Here is a 26,584-nt window from a genome sequence, read left to right on the forward strand (position 1 = left end):
ATTTAACTTTTATTGCAAATAATAAGTTAGTTATATCTAAAGTGAAATAAGTGAACATAAACACAGGACGCTGAGAAAAACGCACATTTTAGAAGAAAATTCAAGAGCTCTTAGATGTTTTGGATTTGAACACACACAAACACAAACACAAACACACACACACACACACACACACACGCACGCGAACGCGCACGCACACACACACGCACGCACGCACATTTGAGCTTTTTAGGTTATTTGTGGTCCACTTAGTATAATTTGTTAATACATTTACGCTTAAAATGTTGCTTTTGAGGTTTAATGGATAAAAAGTGAACAGAACAATCGCCTTTTGCAAATTGTTGCATTTTTTTCTTTTTTTGGTGAGAAACGGTTTGTTTTTGCACAAATTGATCGTTTCACTTCATAAGGCAATAATGCATATGTTATCAGATGATGCCACGGGTATAAGTTTTGTTTTAAGTGTATGGCCAGAATGTTTTTGGACTCCAGTTTCAGCTAAAAATCTTACAGAAGCAATAGTCACCTACATTTCATATGTGCCTAATGGTGACAAAATTAAAACAAGTTTCATAGTTTTGGGGGTTAATTAATACTTAAAAAATAAAATAGCTGCAGAATATATAATTTTTTTTTTCACAGCGTCAGATTACTCTGATTACTCTCTCTCTCTCTCTCTCTCTCTCTCTCTCTCTCTCTCTCTCTCTCTCTATATATATATATATATAGGCTATATATATATATTACCAATACAAATACAATAATTTTACAAATACAAATGCATTGCAAACTACAGAGTGTGTAGTTTGAACTAAATTAAATGTTTATTATAAATGTATGCTAGGTCAGTTTATTTATATAGCACATTTCATATGCAATGGTATTTCTAAGTGCTTTACATGAACAGGAGTAAAAGAAACTAGTATAAGACAAGTATAAGAAAAAATTTATTAAAATGTTTTATTCATTAGTTAATAAAAAGGCTTTAAAGGATGAAACATGTAATTTGAACCTGCACTGCACTGTCTAAAAGCAGTTAAAACATATAAATGTATATGACTAAACAACCTGATGAAATGTCAGAAAACTGAAGTAGAACTTTCTTTAGACGTTTGTCACAGGTTATACTGTACATGCTTGGGACTTTTGGAATATCTGCATTAAACCGGTAGTAGGATAACCATATATGGCCATAAGGCGCGTAATACGCGAGATGCCCAGCCAGTGACAAAATCCCAAAGTGAAGAAAGGGGCGGGGCGTTATCCATGACTCATGTAGAGCGAGTCTGAGCTCTCGCACAATATAAAGACTGGCGACTGCAGGACGGATTTATTGACAAACGCTCCTCTGAGGAATAAACTGGATTAAAAATACGCGTAAATTGGACTGTTTGCTGTCACCAACGATGGGAATTCAGACTGTAATATGTTCGGCACTTTTCCTTGCTTTTCTTGCTCTTGTAAACGGATCTCCAGGTAAGAAATAATGTTTAGGGTTGGTTTCTGAAATGCTGTGAAGTAAACTAATCAAATATGAACTGTTTACAACAGGTCGCAATGCAGTACAATACAGTATCATATAGAGCTGTAACGTTAAACTTCAGATAGGTATGCTGCATCTTAGTAGTAGTAACGTTAAGTGTGTGTTGTTGTTGTTTTTTTAGCATCAATGGATGTGGGCAAACTTACCAAAGCAACAAATGTTTCATGGACATCTTACAATTTCAAAACAATCCTGTCTTGGGGACCCAAACCTGTCAACTACACATATACAGTTGAATTCTCAAGGCAAGTACATAAATATCTATTTCAAACTGCTTTTATGTGATGTGAGTTAATAAGTCAAATAAAAATGTGAGAAACATTCAGCATAAAACAAATGTCTACATCTCAAATAAGATTTATTTTCTAAGCAAAATACTTTGTTATCTATCTATCTATCTATCTATCTATCTATCTATCTATCTATCTATCTATCTATCTATCTATCTATCTATCTATCTATTCGATGATTTATACATCCACTAAAATGTCTATCTGTATAAAAGCAGTTTTTTGACAAAAAATATAGTCAGGCATATTTAGAACAATAATTGATGACCCATTTAAAGACCCTAATCAAAGGGCAATCCTAAGATACTAATAAATTGTCATTTAAATCTTTATAGTTTGTCATTTTCCTTTGAAGCAGCAAGATGTTCTTATTTATTTAAAATATAAAACTATTTAGTTTGATCATGTATTCTTATATATATTTTTTAATAAGTATTGGTCTGAATGAGTGTTGCACTGGCTGACTAAAGAATATTTACACCCATATGTTTCACAAGTTATTTGAAATGTTAAAAGTATTCAACATTGAGTGTGTAACTTGATGTGGACACCAAAGGAGGATTTCTAGTCACCCAAAATAATGCCGTTTATTATTCTCTCTTTAGAACAAATCGTGACAAACAGAGAAACCCTCACTGCATTAGAAGCACAGAGACAGAGTGCGACTTGACCAATGATTTGGACATAAATGAGGTTTATTCGGCCGAGGTGCTCTCAGAGCCCCTGCCCAGCATGAATATCGACCAAGTGGAGCCTCCATATAGCAGATCAAAGATCTTCCGCCCTTATGATGACAGTGAGTGTCCGACCTCGCGTTCTCAGTTCGCATACTAGAGTAGTACCTCAAGTCATGTATTAAGTCCATTAATACTGTTCTTTTCTTGTAGCTTTAATAGGAAGACCTCAGTTCACACTGACGGTGAGCATAGACAAGAAGCTTGTGCTGACCATCCAAGACCCCATCACGGCTCTGCACAAAGACAACAGATCTTTGAACATCCGTGACATCTTTAAGAAAAATCTTAAGTACAAAGTTGCCTACAGCAAAGCTGGAAGCACAGGAAAAGTAAGTAACGGCAAATTTTCTTTTCAGAAACAAGATGCAAAAAAGTACTTAAAAATCATACTCGAGTAATTAAAAAAAAATCAGTTTTATGTATTTTGCTCTGCAAAGTTGCTTCTGACCATGACATGTCCACACTAAATGGTATCTTAAGCTTAAGTATCATACTTAGACTAAAAATGCGCTTTATGCATTATAAAGCTTGAAGCATCAGAATCGGTATTTGGTATCGGCTGATCACCATGACAAGGAATCAGTACTCGGTATCGACTGCAAAAATCCTGATCGGAGCATCCTTAATTTTTAGATCTTCCTACTCTGCCTGATTAACAGCTAATTTAACAAAGAATGTTCATTTAAACACTTTTTGGACATTTGTAACATTTCATAAGTACATGGAAAAAATAGAAACAGCAATCAAATGTTGTTTTTGGCACTAAAATATTAACTGTAAATCAAATCCTCATCTCTGCATTTTATTTGCAGTCAATTTCATTCATTTGGCCAATGTGTTAGACAGGGTTTGAGTAAAATGTTGATATTAGCTTTGTTGTACGAAACTGTCTCTTCTGTGAAAACAAAGTTTCTCGTGAATGAAAATCAAACATATTTAAAAAATGATTAGCCCCCTTAAGCAATATTTTTTTTCGATTGTCTAGAGAACATCATCATACAATAACTTGCTAAATTACCCTAAACTGACTAATTAACCTAGTTAAGCCTTTGAATTGCACTTTAAGCTGAATACTAGTAAGTATCTTGAAAAATATCTAGTAAAATATTATTTACTTTCATGGCAAAGATAAAATAAATCAGTTATTAGAAATTAATTATTAAAACTATTATGTTTAAAAATGTGTTGAATGTGTTCTCCGTTATACAGAAATTAGGGAAAAAATCTTCAGGATGGCTAATAATTCTAACTGATTAATAACTGATTAAAATGTAAATTTCCCAAAGTAATGGTGTTTTACATCCCTGCGGTACATTTATTTGTTGAAGACCTTCCAACTTGCAGTCCTAACATGTTGATTGGTTTGTTTACAGAAAATCAAAGTAGTCGAGGAAAGCCGAGCGGAGTTTAACCGACTGGATGAGGATCAGAGTTACTGCTTCAGTGTAGCGGCTTACATTCCTAACCGGAAAGGAGACAAGAGGCTCGGAGAGTGGAGCCTTCCCAAATGTTCACCGCAGGAAAGTAAAAGTCTGTTTGAAGGTAAGCTGAACCCCTAGTTCTGCTATTTATTAGGGTGTTGTGTCCATTACAAAGCAGGATCTGAGTCTTCCAAATGATTCAAGTTTTGCTCAAAGATGGAGCTGTCTAGAATTGTAGTGTTATGGAAAACAGGAAGGTTGTTAAGCGTGGAGAGGCCAAAAGAGGGTCAGCTAACAGAGCAGAGTAGAGGGAGGATGACACTATCACACACACACACACACACATTACTCAGACACTGACAGCTGTGCTTGACTGGCTCCATTCAGTCGTGTGGGAAAATGTTTCTGCACCTCGAGTTTTCAGTTTTGCAGTATTTCAGGGTCAATGAAATGGAGTCCTTTATTTTACATAAAATATACATATCTATCAATTACATTTTAAGTTATTGAACATTTTATGTTGTTAAAATTAAATTATATAAAAGACAGCACTTTCGTAAACATTTTTAAAGTTTATACATTTTTTTAAGTGTCGTGCTTACACTAGGTACAGTTGCCTTGACCCATGCCTTGACCCATTTACCTACCGAACCTGGGCACACTTACATCATTGATGATGCGACTGTTCAGTTTAACAGATGAGGTTGCACAGAGTTAAATTATAGACTTTTTAAGACCAATATGAATGGAATTTCAGACCCATAAAGGGCTAGAGTCAAGACTAAAAAAATTTTCAAATGACCCAGATGAACTGACCCAGATCAGTTTCTTTTAAATAACCTAATACATTTATTAATACATTATTATTAAAAAATTCAAATATTTTACATTACATTGTTTAGCAAACTATTTTAAATATTGTTTAAAAACAAGCAAGCTCTAGTTGTATCCATACACGTTGTACAACAAACTTTCTTTAAAATAAAAGAAAAATTAATAAATGTTTTAAAAGTTTTAAAAACTATAATAAAATAAATCTATGGACAACAATCTGTCCAGGTCTGTGACCTCAGCAGTAAATACATGGAGAACTTTTAAACAAATGGTATAGTAAGGAAAGTAATTAAACCATTATGATCAAAAAGTTAAATAAAATAAAAAAAGTTTAAAGTTTTATTGAGATGATTGTTGATGGTTGTATGGGCTTTGGCCAGATTGAGCAGCAATACAAGAACAAAGGAAAATTAAGACCTGTTCAAAAACGATTTAGGACCTACAGCACAATATTTCAGTAAATTTAAGACTCTTTAAGGCCTAAAATTCGGATTTTAAGATTTAAGGCATTTTAACACTTTCTAAGACACCGCAGAAACCCTGATTTTACTGTTTGTTAATTAATAAATTAATAATAAAATATTTAAAAAATTTAAATAAAATGTATTAAACAAGTTTTTTTGTACATATTCACTATCACACACCCAATGCAATAAAGTGCAAGATGTGTTTGCCCCAACGTGTTGCTATTTTAAGACGAGCACAACTCTAATTTTCCCATTTTCCGCCACATTGTTTTAATAGCATGTCCGTTTGGGCACTTTGTGAACTCTTGAGTTTGCAGATCTATACAGTATGTGTGTTAAGGTGCATTGTAGGTGCGTTGCTAATTTGAGGAACTAAAATAGACTGCAATAGACCAGCTGCTCAGAGCGTGTCAGTTGTGCGCCTCGCTTACATATTGGTTAATACACACAGGATGTACAGCAATACGCAAATATCTTTACAAATGAAAAAGAACTAAAGGAAAAAAAATATTTAAAAAATGATTTATATCTATATATATATAAAAAAACACCACCTCCATCCCCTCACCTCAGGGGCTTCAGTGTATTCATGACAATTTGCTTTTGTATAATGTTATTATTATCATTAGTATAATTTATTATATGCATACTTATATTTGTTTCAATAAAAACAGGTTTAGATTTGCCCACCTGTCTAGTTTTGGACCATATGGAGCATACCAGGTGTGCTTGAATATTACTCGCACTTCTAAACCACACTTCGTTATTATTATTCATTTATTTATTTGCTGAAAATTAAAATTGAATTTAGAAATAGTTTTGAAACAAATATTTGAGCTTAACAAACAAAATTCAATATGTTGGCCAATGGATGTCTTAAGTGGAGTGTACAACACTGTTTTCTTATTAATGAAAGAGAGAAAGAGAAAGTAAAGAGGCCGAAGGGAGGAGGCTCATTCTTTATCCTCACACTGCAGATGGTTGGTTTACCTGTTTTCTCGCTTGTGAAGTTTGGGATCAGTTTTTCCAATTACAAAGTCCGCCAAGTAAATAGGAATCTCTGTCTGTCTGTCTGTCTGTCTACCTATCTTTGTGTCTATCTGTCTGTCTGTCTACCTATCTATCTATAATTTAAAAATTACGTCATTAAATTTAAAGTTAAAGGTTTCTGTTGTTTGTTTGTTTGTTTAATAATAATTAGTAGATTTTCTTAATTTTTCATTGCAACATTTTGTCAACTTTATTTTAATTCTTATATTGATATATTAGTTATTTATTTATTTTAACACATTTTTGTTGTTTCTTTATTTATTAAAAATTAGTTGATTTAAAAAAACATTTTGTAAAGTTTATATTGATCATTGTATTTGAATGTTTAAATGATTTCTTTCACAAATCTATAAGTCAAAAAAAAAATATATATATATATATATATAAATATATATTTTTTAAATTTATTTATTTATTTATTTTTCTTCTTAATGTAGACACTCTTCCTTATCATTAACCTTTTATACAAACAAAATTTGACAAAAAAGGATTTGAGCAACTCCAAACAAAAATCTTTCCACAATATTCAACCTGGTACATGTGTCCTTCCAGTTCTTTTTCCCACCCTGTTTCGTAATCCACACTGTAATCCTACTCCAACAAAGGTGTTCATTCAACTAAAAATGAACGATAGACTCTTAAATAAAATCCTCTTTTGATCTTTTCTGTAGAGTATGGACTGGCTGTGATTGGTGGAGCAGCGCTCGCAACCCTGGCTTTTGTGATTGCTGTAATCGTTCTGATTGTGGTGTGCTGTAAACGAGCACAAAAACAAACGCCCACAGCCAAGGAAACCATAGTCTGAGCTCAGAGATGGAGAAATGCCTGCTGGTGGAGTGGAGAATGGGACACACAGCTGGACTGTGAGCAAGACCCAATCCAGTGCTGTACTGCAGCTGACCTGGTTTCTGTGAAACATTAACACTACGTGATATGTTATACATATCAGCCATTGTTTTTTTATGAGTGAGCAGAACAGCCTATTTAATAAACAGACTTATTTATTAGATTTTTTAGAAATACATGGATATATGCGGCTTTTGTGTTTGTATGAATAGTTTTATATCGAGAGAGATAATTTATGAAATGTATATATTTTTAAAACATAAATCATACTCTTTGGAGCTTCACTACATGAGTCAAATAAATATTAAACCTTTCATGACTTGTGTTTTTTAACTGCCTGCTCTACCAAATGGTTGACCGTATTTTGACTGTTTTGTATAATGTCTGTTAAAGTCATTTAAAGAATTACTGTTTTAAATAATGGTTTACACACAGCACTGTTGGTTTACAAAAAAAATCAAACAGGTTTGTTGCACTACTTCACTTGATTTTGGTTTTATTGTTAAAAAAAAATGTTAAATAAGAATCTGAAATATTTGATGGCATACTTCAAAAAATATCACACATCATATTTTCAGATTTTTCATGGTATACAGATGTATTAATCTATGTACTTTCACTATAATCTGACATATCAACCATTTGGTAGAGGTTAATATTTTAGAAATTATGTGATGGTTGAAAAAAAATTGCACTGAGTGTGTAAATTACTAGCGACATCAGGAGAATTGTTCTTGGTGGGGCAGTTTAAAGGGTTAATGAGCATTATCGGCTATGTAATGACAATTGTAAAGGGAATTGCACAATCAAAAACAAGAGGGAATGTGTATTTTCAGGCCAGCAGTTCTTTCTGGTATTTTTGTTCATGAAAAAATCCCTAATAACTATGAAATATTGCTGAAGTTGTGTAACACTATCTGACAATTAAAAACACAGAGAGAGAGACTCGCTGGCCAAGACCAACTTAGTCTCAGTAGCTCACCCTTGTGGTTAGCAGCAGTACAGATGTAAGTCTTGTATACAATTTAGTGTCTTTCTGGATGAAGCACGGAATAAACTGAAATGTAAACAAACAGAGTTTGTGAACATGAGAACGTCACAACAGAAACTGTAAAAAGAGGTCATATATCCCAAGTAGAAAAAACCCAGACATCTCAAAACAACTGTACACTACCTGACAAGTCTAGTCGCATATTCAAGTTTTAGGAACAACAAATAATAACGACTTCTAGTTGATCATTTGGTGTCAGAAGTGGCTTATATGAAAGGCAAAGGTCTCTTTATGCTTATTTGATACCTCAGGCTGTTGATGTTGCCATGTACTCTACAGATCTCACACGCCTCTATACTGAATGTAACCCCAAACCATGATTTTTCCTTCACCAAACTTTACTGATATCTGTGAGAATCTTGGGTCCATGCAGGTTCAAATAGGTGTTCTGATGTGCTTGTGATGATTGGGATGCAGCTCAACAGATGATTCATCTGAAAAATCTACCTTCTGCCACTTTTCCAAATGATAAACTTAAAGTCAAGTTATTATTTGTTGCCCTTACAACTGGGACTGAAGACAAGACTTTTGTCAGGCAGTGTAGATTTAAAATGAGTCAATGAAAATGGGCCTGTACAATATATAGTTATAAACATTTGAACTGGATCAAAACCTTTTATCAAAGTTGTCCTAAAGCTATCTGAAAACAGCCTTTCTTGTCTTTTGAAAAACGTTTTTGATCCACTACAAATGTTGGCTGCTGTATATTTTTGCAACTGAAATAATACAAGACAATTTTATAGTCATTTCTTTGTATCTTTTGTAATTCGGTAAAATACATCAGTAAGGCACTACTTCTGTTCATACAGTATATAAATATCCAGTATTTTCAAACATATTATTAGACTTCATCATATCATACAGTAACATTAATTTTCCTATACATAAAGACAGCTTATTACACTTAAAGTGATAGTTTACCTCAAAATTAACACCAATAACAATGGATTTAGGTAAAACTATGTTTAATTAACTGTTAAAGACAAAAAAAGAAAGTCTCCTACATTTCGGATGGCTTGAAGGTGAGTCAATTAACAACAAAGTTTTCATTTTTGGGGGAACTATCTCTTTAAATAATACAGTTTTTATGATTTACTGTACATAGAGCTGGGCAATTAATCAAACAGAAATTTTCAAGAGCATTTTGTCAGTAAATCCGTGTTCAACTTGTAGTAAACATGCACAGACATGGACATGGATTTATTTTTCAATGATAAACTGCGCAAAATCACATTCAAAACCAAAATCGATGTAATTGTCCAATAATGATAGATATAATCTTTCTGTGACAATGACTGACAGCTGTTTGCGTAGTGTCTCAACGAAATACGGCTCATAAAGTCAATTCTGCCTGATTATCCACATATAACTTTAAACATATTTTTACGTCAAACACACTTTATACTGTAACTTCAGTCGAGTGTCTGAAAGAAATGCTTCTCTTAAATAAATATGTATTTGTGTGATTTTTAGTCATGCTAAAGCGTCGAAAGCATTTAAATGTTTTGTTTATAATGGAACTCTATGGGGATTTCCTGGGTTTCTTCTTCTTGAGTGTTGGAAGTTTTGCAAGAGCGCCCTCTGGCTTTCAATGGATCACACAACTGTGCTTCCCTGACAAGATGGCCATGACAAATGCTTAAACAGGTTAATCGATTAATTGCCCAGCCCTAGTTTTATGATGTGCTCATTATCGTATCAGTGACATGCAAAACAATGTTATAAACAAACATTTCCCAGTGACATCCTCCAAATATCCAAAATAAAAATCCCTACTTTCATATTACAAAACTGTGTGACTATTTTTTTAAAAAGGGATAACCCAGATTTACTCTTTACAAAAATGTTTTTAGATAATGCAAAACTAACCTCTCCCTGAGAGATACTTATCCACGGTGACAATTCTTTCCCTCAGATGAAGAAAAGCTGTATTATAATACAAAGAATTACGTTTTTCTTAAGATTGGGAATGATCTTTGCTCTGTATTTAGGCTTTATTAATTACACAAGCAAATTTCTGCATGAAACCATCCTCGGACATCTTTTCAAAAGCAGCTATTTTTAATTTACAGATGATTTACGCAAAGATTTGCTCATGAATAGGGCCTAAAGTCAATACTATGATCCGAACTCCACTGTTTCCTTCGTGATGGGTTTAAACTCGTAGTTTCCTCTTCCATCCATGTGCAGGTAATACTGTAGAACAGAGAAGTAGACCATTTTAAGAGTGCTTTTCTAATGAATTCAGCAAACTGTATGATGAAATACAAGAGCAAGGTTGTACCTCATGATGCTTCCACAGTGATTTTCTATGGGAGACTGTGAACAGTGTGATGCCAACCTAAAAAATAAACAAAAGTGGAAACAAGATTCTAAAAACATTCCTCAATATTTAAATACTGAAGTCATCAGTTTATGGGAAAACTAGGAAACACCCATAAACTCTCGCATTAACATACATACACTACGGCCAATTAAGGAGTACCTGGAGGAAACCCAAGCAAACACAGGGAGAACATGCAAACTCCATACAGAAATGCCAACTAACCCAGCCAGAAGGGCAACGCAGTGACTCAGTAGGTAGTCCTGTCGCCTCACAGCAAGAAGGTCGCTGGTTCGAACCTCCGCTCGGCTCAGCTGACGTTTCTGTGTGGAGTTTGCATGTTTTCCCTGCGTTCGCAAGGGTTTCCTCCGGGTGCTCCGGTTTCCCCCACAGTCCAAAGACATGGGGAATTGGGTAGGCAAAATTATCCGTAATGTATGAGTGTGTATGAATGAGTGTGTGTGGATGTTTCCCAGAGATGGATTGCAGCTGGAAGGGCATCCACTGCGTAAAAAACATGCTGGATAAGTTGGTGGTTCATTCCGCTGTGGTGACCCCAGATTATTAAAGGGACTAAGCCGAAAAGAAAATGAATGAATGAATGAATGTTATGAGATGTAGGCATCACGGTGGCGCAGTGGGTGGCACGATCACCTCACAGCAAGTAGGTTGCTTTGTGATTTATTCCGCTATGGAGTCCCCCGATTAATAAAAGGACTTAGCCAAAAGGAAAATCAATGAATGAATGTTATCAGATTTTACAACAATTGTCTACAACAATAAATATTCTTGTTACTTTTACTCAGACATAACTATCAATTCAAAATCTCATCAAAAGATTTCTTTTTTTCCCCAGGGCTCTATATTTATATTATCAGAGAGCATATACATTTATTTGTGCATTATATTATATTATATTATATTATATTATATTATATTATATTATATTATATTATATTATATTATATTATATTATATCTGTCATATCCAGGGCCAGACAGAATCGGCGGGTATTTTTTTGCTATTTTTGCACAAAATCTGCAGAATGATTTTGCGAATATAATAACTAAAAATTAACACATGGAATAAAAACTAAACTTTTGAACTTTTATTTAAGGTTAACAATGCAATCCAATTAGATCTAATTGTTTGGTAAACAAAGTCTCTCATGTGTTATATCTACTAAAGCAGTGTTCCTCAACCACATTCCTGGAGGATCACCAGCTCTGCGCATATTCCATGTCTCTTTAACCAAACACCCCTGATTCAGATCATCAGCTCATTAGCAGAGACTGACAGACCTGTAATATGTGTAATAGACAAAGGAGATGTCTAAAACATGCAGCGCTTGTGGTCCTTCAGAAACGTGGTTGAGAATAAGTAAATAAATCCTATAAATCCATTTACATATCAGTTAATAATATTACAATATATATATATATATATATATATATATATATATATATATATATATATATATATATATATATATATATATATATATATATAAATAACCATTTGCACATAATTACTTGAGTAAATAAATAAGAAAATATTAATATGTGAAAATAAATAAGAAATCTCCAGAATTCTGAGTATTTCAGCATGCACAGATTCTGTGTGGCAGATTTACTGCTCCAGCTTTTGCAGCATTTTTCAAAGATTGCTTAAAACAAATCACTGCTAAAATTGGGTTTTGACTTTGCCTTGAGTTGTTCTTCTCTCAAACAACTTCAAACATCTACCTTCCGACAGTGGCTGTAGATGAAGTCCTCCACATCCACGCTCACAGCACTGGTGCACTCGTCCAGAATGGCAAACTGCGGCTTGTGGTAGAACAGACGAGCCATCTGTGCGGTTCAGAAAAAGAGAAGACCCTCATCACTTTTGCATGTGATATAAACCCACCAAAAAGACAGCAATGTGTCCGGTTTGGAGAGTTGATCTTACAGCCATCCTCTGCTTCTCTCCTCCACTGAGGACGTCCATCCAGTCCTGCACGCTTTCCCAGCTGCCCTCTCTTTCCAGGATGTGACCCAGCTGGACATTGTCCAAGTACTCCTTCAGCACCTGACCACAATTACACAGCAGATTGTAAATATATTTTCAAGCACACTTCTTAAAGGTCCCGTGAAGTGCTTTGAAATATGCATTCGATTTATGCGATGTTTGAGGTAATCTCAACTTAAATAATAAAGAGAGGGCGGGACATAGAGTAGCTCCTCTCTTTAAAAAAAAGATTTCATCAAAAGTTTTAGTTTTCATTACAGCTCTGTCGGTGTGAGTGGTTGAGATCAAGCGCATTTAATGAAAAGCAAATGCGAACATCTTGAAGGGGACGGGGCATTTCAGATAGTAGAGAGGTCAAGATTTGAGAAACCGAAGTATGAGATAACATGAAACAAACAAAAAAAACAGTTGATCCATTTAGATTGAAGTGACAAAATTCAAGCTTTGGATGATTATAATCAGGTTTTATGCATTCTAGACGCAAATATTGTCACTTTTTGGAGCGCAATAGCTCAAACATAAGCTTAAAATTGACTACTCTTACTAACATATAAAAAATACAACTTAATTTTTATTTAGTTTCATCTTGATGAGAAACACAGTCTTAAGTATATACGTTTCTCATACGTTATACGATTCTCTGTTAATGAATTAATACAGGCCTCACTTTTAGATACCAACAATAAAACCACAAAAATGGTTTTATATTTTAATCAGATGAGGCTTTTCTGGTCCTTGTTTACAAACTAGTGCCTGGTTTGTTCAAAAGTAAGTATTTGAAGTTTAAAGTTATTATTTTTTTCCCAGTAATTCTTTTTTTCTTTTGGATCAAAACTGGGGTTCTTTTTAAAGAATGGATCTATATATTTACATGTATGCTGGTGCTTCTTGAAATCAGAACTACAGACCATGAAACTTGAGCATTACACTAAAATATATAAGCTACTCTACTCTATACAACTATACAAAAAAAATTTATGAGTTTGAGGAAAAAAAAATGGGCAGACACTCAACAAATCTTTTTAAGCAATACATGTTGTGCACCTTTGAACATAGATGCTGTCAAATGAAGGACAATTTTTCTTTTTTTTGGAAACCTAACAGATTTCTGTTCCTTCATTGAAGTACATTGCACTTTAACTTTGACACTAGAAAAATTCTTAACCAAAAGATATTGCTCAGGTAGGATTTATACTCGTGGTCATGTAAGACAGATCACATATAAAAACATCTATTGTCACTATTACCAATTAAATCTTTATTTTTACTATACATTTAAGCTGTGCTTTAGTGATACTTTTTCCCTAATCATTTACTACACAATTACTAAGTTAATAGTTTTTATATGAATTATTATTATTTATTTATTTTTGTTAACAATACACTTTAATAATGATCAAAATGAAACTAATTGTTTTTAGATTTAAGTCTAGGTGTTGCAGAACACCCAATAGTGCCATCTGCAGTCTAATGTAAGAAAAAAAAAATCAAAATACACTTTTAAACATTGTTAAGGTTTTTCTCTTTCCTCCACTAAATGATAAGTCTCCACTTCAGCAGCACATACAAACTTCAATAATTTTATTCAAACCTGTATTCTGACATTTTTACACAGAGATATAATCATACATAATATGTCTGATTATATACAACATTTTATTTATTATTTATTTTAGTTGCAGTTTTTTTTTCATGGAGTGATGTAAAGAGATTCCTCAAATCTCCCTCTGTCAAACCATTCGACTAATATGTGAGAAATGTCCACAAACTAGCACACATTTTATTAAATAATGTCTTATTTGCGTATTGTAGTTGTTCATTCATTTTCTTTTCGGCTTAGTCCCTTTATTAATCTGGGGTTGCCAAAGCGAAATGAACCACCAACTTATCCATAACGTTTCACGCAGCGAATGCCCTTCCAGCCACAACCCATCTCTGAGAAACATCCATACACACCCATTCACACTCATACATTACGGACAATTTAGCTTACCCATTTCACCTGTACTGCATGTCTTTGAAAACCGGAGCACCCTGAGGAAACCCACGCGTATTGTAATTGTTGTGACTATTAAAATAATCAATTGGGGAAGACTCATGATGACTATTATTTGTTTTTAACATATTCACCTGTCACTAACTGTGTTTCACATATTGAAGGTGAGGGTGAGTAAACAATGCCAGAGCTCTCACTTTTGTACAAACCATGTAGCACATCTCCTTTTGCTGTGTTTTTGTTTTTGATTCCGAAACTCACCCGATCAGATGTTCTTTTCTTCATTTGGTCTTCAAGCGTGTCAGGATAGATCACCTGATCTCTAAGGGAACCCAAGGTCATATAGGGCCTCTGAAGAAGAAACAAACAAACTAATGAGTTTTGAAAATGTGGTACTGTTCCTGCTTTTACAGTAGGAGCGTGTAAACAGGCCCACCTGAGGGACATAGAAGAGCTTCCCTCGCTCTGGTTTTGTCAGTTTTCCTCCACACAAAGGCCACAACTGGGCAAGAAGAGAAAAACAATGTAAATGAATGAATACATGCATGAATGTAAAACAAATCTCAATGGTTTGTAAAGCTAGTCATATTTCTAGTGCAAACCTCTCCTAGGACTCTGAAGAGGGAACTCTTGCCACATCCGTTAGGGCCACAGACCAACACATTTGTCCCAGATGACACCTTAATAAAGGAGGGAGGATGGACAATTACCAAAAACCAGATCACAAGACTATATTAAAGTTTCCTACTCTAAGCCACATGTCAAATTCCCTGATTTCTGCTGCCTTCACTGACTAAAAAGCTCCATTTTCTTAACCTACAATGTGCAGAAAAGCGGACACACAAGTGCTTCCATATCTTTATGAGTTTCTTTATTCTGTTTTGAACATACACACTAAAGAGATATTTGGGAGAAAGCTGGAAACCTGTGACTATGGACTATTATAGATGAAAAAACAAAGAACTATGGACAGGTTTCCAGCTTTTTAAAAAGTATTTTCTTTTGTGTTCAACAGAAGAAAGAAGCTGGTGAACAAACAAGAGACGCTTGAGTTAGTTTGGGGTGAACTTTAAGTGTTTGCTGGTTGTCAAGTGAGAAAGGATTGAAACAGCACTAAAAACAACTAGCCTAACCATAACAAGCAAATGGCGTAAAAAATGTTTTGAAATGAATTTTTTTTTTTGAAAATGACAAAGAAAAATCCCTGATACTGCATGATTTGGACAAAATAAGCATATAGAACTCTGTTATAGACCTTTTACAAGGCATACACTTCAAATACAAATATTAAGTTCCCTGACTTTTTCTTGAATCAAAAGCTGAATTTTTGTGACTTACAATCACTGAGCAAACAAAAAGGATAATACAGTACCTATAGAAAATCATTATTCCCCTTTGAAATAATGACTTTATTTGTCATACAGCCTGAAATCACATCGCATAACACAGTTATTGTAGCCTTCTCCTAACTACAACTTTACTATGAAGGGCTTTTGTAAGTAGGGTTTATTGTGCATAAAGGTATAGATTTCCACAGGGTATAATGATTTTCTATAGGCGCTGTATATCTTTAATCACAATACTTAAAAAAGTTTACTCAACTAAAAATTGTAAGACAACTTGTTGCAGCTTTTTTGAGTTGACTTTACTTTTAATCCACATACTGCACTTGACTCAAAATGACGTTGTCATGTCACATCTGTTTAAAGCCCAAATCAAAGCTAGACTAGAAGTTGAATTGAATTGCCTTATTTAATACAAGGGGCGCTTAATCTCAATTTGATTATACCATTAATATGACATTGCCAGATACATTAAATTATTATTCTTTTAAACCAACCTTAGACTTTAAATAAGCAACTAAATACTGGTTGCAGAGGCAAAAAAGGTCAAAACTTAACAGTAACTCCTAATCTTATATTTTCTATTCGATCAATGACTATTTTTGCCACATAACAGAAATCACTGACTTTCTGTGACCTGGGCCAGAAACATTTAAAATTCCCTGACTCTTTAATAAACCTTTTAAAATTTCACGACTCATGGGAAACCCGTCACTTTTACAATCCAAATGACAGGTTTAGACTGAGAAAACCTTAATTTATGAAGCACTAACCTCAAATGACAAGTCACTGATCAGGATGTCTCCATTGGGTGTCGCTAAAGGAATGTGTTCAAACCTAAGAAAGAATCCAGTTCAATGTGAAGCAATAATGAGATGCTGGACAGACAGATGAGGTCTACTCTACATTTCAGAAAAATTACTACAAAAATGCACACATTCTAAGTAGGTTACTATGATGGCTTGGTGGATGTTTGCTTGGTAATTTACTTGATTTTATTGTCTGCAATGATGATTTCACCTCTCCCGGGGATAAGAGGGATTTTATCTACTGCAGTATCTGTTAAGAAAGAGATAAAAAAATAATAATTAAGAGACCACTAGAAAATTCTCTGGAATTATTTGGTTTGCGATTAAAAAAATTGTTAAATTAATAGTTCAAACACTGGTATCGTGCTGTCTAAAAATGAATATAAACATTTCTGAAAACACGGCACCAATGATAATATTTTTATTTTAATTCAGGATCTAAAATTTACAGAATAAAGCCAAAACTCGAGTTTTATTCAAATACTACAAATCATAATATCAAAGAATCCATTAAATGCATCAGTAATGACAAGTAAAGTTGATTCTGTTTATATTCTTTATATTTTATTTTCCTAACTAAAGTACTGGAAATTCAAAAGGAAGCAATGTTTTCATCATGGATGATAAGATATTATATTTAACTATTAATAAGATATTATGTATAAGTATTAGTTTCTTGAGTGGCGTCAGCATCAGCATGTTTTCTTGAAATAAAAGCAGCATAAGGCATCACATGACTTTTGATCAAACTAATATAGCCTCATTGAGCAGAAATTATTTAAAAATTGTTACTCCATAAAAAAAACAAAAAACAAAACTCATATGCATTTGAATGGAGTATTTTCACAAATTCATAAACGTTTAAAAAAAAACAACAAAAACACATAAAGCACAACAGTCCAGACCTTTAATTCGATGTGTCACCATGGTTCGCTCATATTTTCCCGAATTCAGCTCCTTCAGGACTTCTTGTATTTCTGTGATTCGTGCAGTGAACCTAACAAATGGATGGAGATCCCAGATAAAACACACAAACACTGAAGCAGGTGAACGGTGGAGCCCGGGTGAGCACTGATAAAGGTATAAGTAGGCTCACATGGAATCTGTTTGCGCAGAATTCCGCAGATTTCAGCAGATTTTTAGCCCATCATTAATTCTGTTTATTTAATTAAATCTAAGTTTATTCAGTTTTTAAATTAATTACAGTAATATTATTGACTAATATGAAAATTTTCATCAAATTTATGTACTGTACAATGCAGTTTGTAAAGAAATATTTTCTGTCTTTTAGTAGATATACTATATGAGAGACGTACTTTGTTTACCAAATAAAGTGAATCTTATTGGATTTGCATTTTAAACATTAAATAAAAGTAGAAAAAATATTATTTTTTATTTCACATATTAATGTTTTAGTTATGATACTCCCAAAATAATTCCGCAGAAATCTGCAGATTTTTACCAAAATTCTCTGCAGAAATAGCAAAAAATGTCCGCAGATTCCATCTGGCCCTAGATATAGCTCTGAAGTCAAAAACAATCACCCAGAGAGTCTGGTCATCTCTCTTCCTGCCAGGACGATTCTTCCTAAAGCCTGGGCCAGGCTCATCAACATTCGGCCACTCTGGTAGTAGTCCTGCAGACAAAAAACACAACTACTATCTTCTGTACAAATATTTGTCTTAGGGAATCCTTAGTAAGCCAATAAATCCTTTTGACAAAGACAATGATGACATATCAATCTGGCAGGATCAAAGGTCAGTCATTACAAGCTAACCATTATCTGGATGTACAAACAGTGACATACTGCCACTGTATAACGATTTACACCTTCATTTGTAAATTGCTACCAGTTCACAAATAATAATAAATACAATCAGATATTGTTAACTAACTAACTAACTAACTAACTAACTAACTAACTAAATAAATAAATAAATAAATAACATAAAATAAAAAATACCTACTTCCAGTCGCTCAGCATATGTGCTGTTAATGTGCCGTTGGTTTGAAATGTCCAAAAATGGCCGGCTGATGACCAGATAACCCACTGCCATTGCTATATCTGAAGAATCAACACAAAAATTGTTCTAAAATAAAACCTATAAAAATATAAATATAACTTGAAATAAACAAATATAATATTGGCAATACCAAAGCTCCAACAGTACCAAAACAGCATGTAAAATTGTGTGCTTTTCCCCCAATTTTGTTTGTATATAAAATGTTTTATTTTATTTATTTAAAATGCAATGTTTTATTGCCAAACATACATTCTTATACAATAAGAAAATTTTTAGATAGCATAATCATATTTTTTGCAAATATATTCATGTTTATTTAAATATTTAATGTTCAACATAAAGCTTATTTAATATTTAAATGTTAATAAATAAATAATAAATAAATGCATCATATAACATGCACTATACTTGTCATTACAGAATCTGACCAATGAGAATATAGTGTCTTCACTTGTCATCAAAGCTTTTCCTAGCTTTTCTCAGTGGCTGCAGTGCATATTAAAGTTGGACAAATTGTCTAATCAGAACGCATTGCATTTGTCAGGCGGAGGACGATACTTAAGGCACTGCATGACACCTAAACTAAACCACACTAATGTGCTTTCAAAGTTTACATGTGAAAAATAAGTAAGTAAAATAAGTAAATTTGTGATACTTTTGGAGCCATGGTATAACTGAAATTCTAACCCCATGTTTGGGTTTGTCTATAACCAAATTTGGGTTAAAACAACCCAAAAAAGTGTCTGCATCAAAAATATTGAATAAAAGTCAACTTTAAAATTCAGCACTGCCATTGAAATAATGTGAAATAATACTAAAACAAAGTATTAATAAATAATATACAATATTATAAATAAAAAACATATATAATGTCTATCGTTTTTACATAATTTTAACAATCGCCAAAAATTTCATTCAGTAAACAGGGACAAATTTGATTTTAATTTAGATTCTGTCGCCATCTCCAGATGTACGAAATGTCTGCTTACATTTGGCTATGATGCTGTCCATAACTCCCATTGAGAACCGAAAGTGTATAAAGCGACTCAAGTGGTCCACCTAAAAAAACAACAAGTCTGATTGAATGTGTGTAGTCATGTTTGGACTGGTTCACCTAAAATGCTAATTCTTTATTTGCTCATACCCCAATCATTCAAATCTGAGTTTTTTTCATCTGTTGAGCACAAAATAAGATATTTTGAAAAATGTTGGAAACCTGTAACCATTCACTTCCATAATATTAGTTTTTTGCCCTACTTTTAATGTCCATAGCTACAGGTTTACAACATTCTTCAAAATATTGGCATTTGTGCTCAACACAACAAAAAAACTCAAATGTTTGGAAACATTTAAGTGTGCGTAAACGGCGAGGAAAGAATACATTTTTGGGTGAACTATCTCTTTAATAGTAACATTAATATTTTTTTTACCAGTTTCTGGAAGGTTCCAATAATAGTTTGCTTTTCTCTCAAGTTGCCGTTGTAAAATGCAATCTCCTCACTGAAACAGTATGCAGAAATCATGCATTTTCCTCATATCAAAACAGAAAGAAAACATCCAGGTAAAGAGTTGAAACCCATACATACCTGTTAGTGATGAGGCGAGAGTTGACGTATCTGTATTCGCCCTCATACCTCTGCTCTGTCACGGTCATCTTCCCGATCGGCCTGCGCAGCCTTGTCAGGAGCAAACCGGACAACAGCAGATAACCAAGCAAAGTAGCAGGACCCTACAGAAGGGCGGGAAGATGCACAAATGTGATTGGCTGAGGACAGAAAAAGAAGATAGAGGGTTGCATCCGCCTACCTCATCCAAAAGGGACACTTAGACGAACATTATTAAAAACAACAATAATAGTAATTAATAACAATAATAATACCAGAACAGTCAGAAACACATTTAACATTTAGTATTGCATGTCATTAGAATTAGAACTAGATTAGTTAATTAGAACATGACAAATAGTCATAGAAGCAGGATAAAAAAATACTATAAATTATAATCTATTTTGCCACAATAAATACAAACTATTATAATAACTTAATTCTGACTAGCAATTTGAGTTTCTTTTATTTCACATTTTTTAAATTGTTTTATAAATATGTTAACATTAGCTGCTTATCGTTATCGATATGTTGTCATTTTCCAAGGTGGTGCTGATCATTGAACCGTATGAATGCAACAATAATGTGCCTTGGTCAAGCAAGTTTAATGTAAATAGCAATGTTGACGATGATCAGATATTGCTTGTTTTTAGACTCCTTTTTTATCTATCTATCTATCTATCTATCTATCTATCTATCTATCTATCTATCTATCTATCTATCTATCTATCTATCTATCTATCTATCTATCTATCTATCTATCTATCTATCTATCTATCTATCTATATGTATAATATAATATATTTGCTAAATACATTTGCTTCCACACCATCAAGCGATTAAAATCTGTTTATTTTTTAATTCGATTTTTTTCTTTCAGCATTATCCCATTGTAACCAGCAGATGTCCTAAATCTTTAATCTTAAATCTTTATTTACAAATGTATTAATCTAATCAAATGCATTTAATAAATAATTTTTTACAGCATATTTCGAAGGAAAATACCCAAAGGTGCCAAAACTCGCACTAGATATCTGAGGTTTGTTTATTTTTATACTTTATTTTGCTAGTCTTATGTGCATAACTAGCATGTACTGTATTTTTTGAATCATTCTTTCCCATGGTCTAGGCTATGCTTTTCTAGAGAGTTATGACCTTTAAATAATCTTCAAAAAGGAGAGCTTAACATCAAGCAGTGAGCTTATCCACAATGTCGTCTGTAGCTTTATTATTTGAGCGTTCATTAGCTGAAAAAAACAAATCATTCTGAAAGATTGAAACTATTTCGCTACATCTTTATTGTCATAACTGTGGTCTACACTCTTCTGTTGTTTTATATTTAGAATGATTTTAGAACAATGTGCTTATTGGTATTATTACAGCTATCATGCTTGGTGTGAACAGGTCTTAAGAATCATTCTGCATGACAGTGGAAAAGCAGCTACTGTCTTATATATGATTGACAAATAGGATTCCTTTAGAAGCTCACAACAACAAGAACTTGTATTGTATGTGTAAAAACATAACATGATTAAAAGGTGACACAGGTCAGAAAATACATAAATCTGTAAATTTACATGAATAAAAATACCACAGAAAAGACATAATAAAAGCTGTGGAAATGAAAACTCAAAACACTTACAAGACTACCAATAGCTGTGTTCAGTTTGAAGATGTAGATCAGGATGTCGAGTAGAGGCTGGAGCAAAAGAGAAAATAACAAAGAGGCTTTGATTTAAGATCTTAATATGGTTAGAGATTACAAGAAATGCTTTATTTGTTTATTCTTTTGTATGGTTGTTACACAATGAGTGCTGTTTTACCTTGCTGACGTTGGAATAGAGGTCCACCACACTGTTACAAAACTTCTCCACATCTTGGGTTATCAGCTGGTCTGGGTTGGCGATGCGATTGTCCAGGTTGCCAATCTGATAGTATGTGAACCCCCTTTGTAATATAGAGGACCGGATTTATTAAACAGAGCAAATTAATTGAGAAGTAGCAGGGCTTGCAAAATTTGTGAATTCCGGGCAGGCACTATTCAGTTTTTAGTAGCATGAATATAAATTTAAGTAGCCTAAATAGAAAATACATTATTCAATAAATAAAAACAAAACATAAATTTACTAAATAATAAAATATATAATGGCATTTGTTATAGGCAATACATTTATTTTTAAATAACCAAAATTGTATTATTTAACTTTAAGTTTTTATAATTTTTAAAGTAAATAATGATGTTAAGTAAACACTGAAGTCAGAATTAATAGCCCCCCTGTTTATTTTTTCTTCCAATTTCTGTTAAACGGAGAGAATATTTTTTCACCACATTTCAAAACATAATAGTTTTAATAACTCATCTCTAATAACAAATTTAATTTATCTTTGCCAAGATGACTGTAAATAATATTTGGCTAGATTTTTTCAAGACACTTCTATACACCTTTAAGTGACATTTAAAGGACCTAACTAGGTTAATTAGGTTAACTAGGCAGGTTAGGGTAATTAGGAAAGTTATTGTATAACGGGGGTTTGTTCTGCAGACTATCCAAAAATATATAGATTAAAGGGGCTAGTGATTTTGTCATTAAAAAGGTGTTTAAAAATTAATAACTGCTTTTATTCTAGCCAAAATAAAACAAATAAGACTTTCTCCAAAAGAAAAAATACTATCAGGCATAGTGTAAAAAATGTCCTTGCTCTGTTAAACATCATTTGGGAAATATAAAAATTAAATAAATTAATTTAAAAAAATTAAAAGGGGGGCTAATAATTCTGACTTCAACTGTATATTTCTGAGTAAAAGATTAGTGTTTGTGTGCTTCAGTGCCATGCATTTTAGTACAGAACAAGAGATTAAACTGAAAAAAAAAACACTGCATTATTTGGGAGGTAGTTAGTTATGCTGTGGCTATTCTCCTTTATTATAAACAAGTGGATTTATTGCTGCCATATCAGCGGCACAATACATACATAATTATCCATTTTGTGAGAGAATGTAAATGCATTGAAATATACTTTTCCTCCCACTGACCCATGGCGTTTAGATACATTTTGGTAGCCTGACTGAAAAACCATTAGCCCCGGGACGCTGGGCTACTGGATTTTGCAAGCCCCGAGTAGGCTAATTTTAATGATGTTAAATTGATTAATTAATATGTATCAATTACATTATAACCCTTACCATTTAGCTGGGAGTGCAGTGGCTAATTTTAAAATGAACAGCTATGGTTTTTAAATATTTATGTAGTGTCGGATCCTGTTTGGTGCAGACAGCTAAACTGATTATTGCTAGAATCTTGTCATGTCATATTAGTTAGGACAGGGTTATTTAGTAAGTTAGTTAGTTATTAAGTTAGTTAGTTAGCTAGTTAGTTAGTTAGGACACAGTGTTACATATTATATGATGACAATAAGAACGGGAAAAATGTCAGACCGAGTCTATTGAAAAATAAGTATTAAAAAAAAGTGAAAAGAACAGAAATGCAATGGATTCAGAGCATCATTAACTAGCTTGTTAATATAACTCACTTCAAGTAGTCATTGTACAGGTGATTGGTCAGTCTCACTCTGAAACACAGCTTCAGTTCATTGATTCCCAGCTTTAAGAAGTTATTCACTAGAGATATCTGAGGAGGCAAGCAAAAAAACATATGTATGAAATATGGCTATTGGATACAGTGCAGTACAGTAACACAATGTAACTCTTCTATTATTCAATATAAACAATGACTAAAATAATTATGTATGCATTAATACATCTATAATGCACAATCACAATTTATGATAAAGTAACTTAATTTTAATGCAACATGATGAATATACTTAATTATTACCCATTTATTGATGATGTATTAATATGATCCCCTAATTACTACCATCTATTTTACCGACATCTAACTGATATAAACAATGCCTTGTCAACAGACTTGTAAAGCTGGTCACAGTGACTCTGTCCAAAGTTTAGTCCACTTACAAAAGGCATGACTGTGATAAAGTTGACCAAGTATCTTTTGAAAGTAGTCGTCGAACGTCCAATGATTGCACTGCAAACCAAACACACACACACACACACACACACACACACATTAAATAACAGTCATTTTGTGCTTGTCCTCTACACACAGTACAAGAAAAACAGGACAGACAACATTTAGGTGATCAGGCATGTTTTGCAGGCATCGACACCCAGAGGAAAATCTCACCACAGAGAAATGCACCAGGCTACAAAATAACACCAGTATAGGAAAAGAAGGAGGACAAGCCTTCTAGGAACTTACATAAACATTTGGTTACAATCACGATTCAAGATCAGATCAGATCAGATCAGATCAGATTGGATCAACACGATGTATTATATCTGAATGCAAAAACTTCCCTTGACAACAGTATCTCTAGCAAAAAAGAAATCCAATATCTCTAATGCATATTAAAGAGTAAATAAATCAGTGTTTTTGAAACTAATAAAGACAGCAGAAGTCAATCATTTGTTGGAATTATTTAGCCTGAAATGTTTACTGCTCCAAATTATTTTAAATGTTTCTCAAAATACATTGTGTTCAAAGAGGAAAGACGTTTTTTTGTTTTTTACCCAGATATTTAAAAAGAATATATCTTAGAGAAGTAATCAAAATACCCTCAAACCGTGATGTTTTATCCAAGGTTATCATAACGCCAGAATCTTATACCGGCCCGTGCCTACCTCTCAATCATAGTCCCATTATGTATCATCCAGACATCACAGTATGTTCTGGCAACGAGCATGACAGCGATCAGAAGCAAATATCCTGACTGGAATAGAAAACAATCAATAATAGATGCACATATTGAACGTGTTTGCCCTTAAGTTTTTACTTTGATTGTATTACCTGATAAATGACAGCAAATAAGTTCAATCAAAGGCTTACCTCTTTGCAAAAAGCTTGTGGCATCAGGATTTTCAAGATATGGCAAATCCGCCTGAAGAAAACATTGTCCACTGCTGCCTTGTCTGTCTTTCTGTCCTTCTGAACATTAAAAAGTAAAATAAAATTTTGCTTTATTGATGTTTATTACACATACATACGTATACTCCCATACAGAAGTCTGATATATATATATATATATATATATATATATATATATATATATATATATATATATATATATATATATATATATATATGCAAATTACATGACGTACACGTTTATGTTTGGATTTAGATCTATATCATGTATTTTATGCAATATACATTTCCCAAAATAGCAATACACACACACACACACACACACACATGTACACATAGGCTACATATAACATTTTTGTCAACAAAATACTTAAGATTATATACTTAGGAATATTTTTACCTCATTGTCCCGCAGTGGTTTTGATGACCCCTTCTCTCTGTAACTAAACACGTGAATGAAAGCATAATAAGTCAATAAGTCTCCATTTAATAATGTACCATATTTCCATATTCATATTAACGTGTGAATAAATGAATGCGTCGCCTGTCAATGATGTTTCAATGTCGAAGAGGTTACACCGATCAACTGGTAAATAAAAGTCAACAGGCATATACATAATGAATGCTCTTACCCATTGGTTTCCGTTGACAGTCTTTGTTTTAACACATAAGCGGCGAACAGCAAAGCACCTGCGATGGAGGAATTGCCGGCTGTCAGATACTTACTAACAGCCGCCATGTTCAAGACGAAACCAATCAGGAAGCGACGGCGGGCAGCGAAGGACCCACGCGGTAGATTTCTTCCTGTTATTTTTTTTACAGTACGACCGTTAACGGGGAGTTTCTATAGGTCTACATGCCGAAGTACACAGATACACACACCTTTCACTCACACTTTAGAGATTAGAGATATCACGCACACGAATGTTAATAAAAAGCGTAACGAACTATTGAGCCGCGAGATGTCGCCAGAGTCCCGTCTTTCTTTAAAGCTGCTGTCAGAATTATAAGGGTGATTAGTAGTACTAAAAAACTAACGCGAGTAGAACACATAACAATATAACTAGGAAAATAAATAAATAAATAAATAATCTATTAAATTGTTTAAAATAAATATTACGTTAATAGAAACGAAATGTTATTTATTTATTTATTTATTTATTTATTTATTTATTTATTTATTTATTTATTTATTTATTTATTTATTTATTTATTTATTTAAAATAGAGGATGATTATATTTTGGGGTTTGTGGTTTCCAAAAGATTGAAACTGCTTTGTGTAGATGGAA

The 26,584-nt window shown here is 33.2% G+C and overlaps 2 protein-coding genes across 2 annotated transcripts; one reads left to right on the forward strand and one right to left on the reverse strand.

Moving 5' to 3' along the window:
* The first annotated feature begins 1,296 nt into the window (after window positions 1-1,296).
* Window positions 1,297-7,502, forward strand: f3b (coagulation factor III, tissue factor b). The gene is made up of 6 exons (NM_001017728.2): window positions 1,297-1,476; window positions 1,665-1,788; window positions 2,439-2,629; window positions 2,721-2,899; window positions 3,944-4,112; window positions 7,014-7,502. The coding sequence occupies exons 1-6, from the start codon at window positions 1,407-1,409 to the stop codon at window positions 7,145-7,147; spliced, it is 867 nt and encodes a 288-aa protein (NP_001017728.2). The 5' UTR covers window positions 1,297-1,406; the 3' UTR covers window positions 7,148-7,502.
* A 2,855-nt stretch (window positions 7,503-10,357) lies between these two features.
* Window positions 10,358-26,033, reverse strand: abcd3b (ATP-binding cassette, sub-family D (ALD), member 3b). Its single transcript, NM_001130620.1, has 23 exons — window positions 25,927-26,033; window positions 25,695-25,737; window positions 25,256-25,354; window positions 25,051-25,139; window positions 24,325-24,394; window positions 23,880-23,977; window positions 22,172-22,295; window positions 21,991-22,047; window positions 20,331-20,473; window positions 20,175-20,244; window positions 19,734-19,803; window positions 18,688-18,785; window positions 18,265-18,356; window positions 17,626-17,717; window positions 16,901-16,970; window positions 16,685-16,748; window positions 15,171-15,248; window positions 15,005-15,070; window positions 14,830-14,919; window positions 12,513-12,632; window positions 12,308-12,412; window positions 10,524-10,580; window positions 10,358-10,435 (listed from the first exon to the last, which is right to left on the reverse strand). Exons 1-23 carry the CDS (start codon window positions 26,031-26,033, stop codon window positions 10,358-10,360), a joined length of 1,980 nt encoding a protein of 659 aa, NP_001124092.1.
* Window positions 26,034-26,584: the final 551 nt, after the last annotated feature.

The sequence above is a fragment of the Danio rerio genome, chromosome 2 (assembly GCF_049306965.1).
Source record: "Danio rerio strain Tuebingen ecotype United States chromosome 2, GRCz12tu, whole genome shotgun sequence".
Taxonomy (NCBI): domain Eukaryota; kingdom Metazoa; phylum Chordata; class Actinopteri; order Cypriniformes; family Danionidae; genus Danio; species Danio rerio.

What these genes read in the sequence shown, in the direction of transcription:
- f3b (NM_001017728.2), top strand. Translation starts at nt 1,407, where the DNA reads ATGGGAATTCAGACTGTAATATGTTCGGCACTTTTCCTTGCTTTTCTT. An exon ending in TCTTGTAAACGGATCTCCAG is followed by an intron (nt 1,477 to 1,664) that starts GTAAGAAATAAT and finishes TTGTTTTTTTAG; the next exon opens with CATCAATGGATGTGGGCAAA. An exon ending in AAGCTGGAAGCACAGGAAAA is followed by an intron (nt 2,900 to 3,943) that starts GTAAGTAACGGC and finishes GTTTGTTTACAG; the next exon opens with AAAATCAAAGTAGTCGAGGA.
- abcd3b (NM_001130620.1), bottom strand. Translation starts at nt 26,033, where the DNA reads ATGGCGGCTGTTAGTAAGTATCTGACAGCCGGCAATTCCTCCATCGCA. An exon ending in TCTCGCCTCATCACTAACAG is followed by an intron (nt 20,245 to 20,330) that starts GTATGTATGGGT and finishes ATACTGTTTCAG; the next exon opens with TGAGGAGATTGCATTTTACA. An exon ending in TTGGAACCTTCCAGAAACTG is followed by an intron (nt 19,804 to 20,174) that starts GTAAAAAAAATA and finishes TTGTTTTTTTAG; the next exon opens with GTGGACCACTTGAGTCGCTT.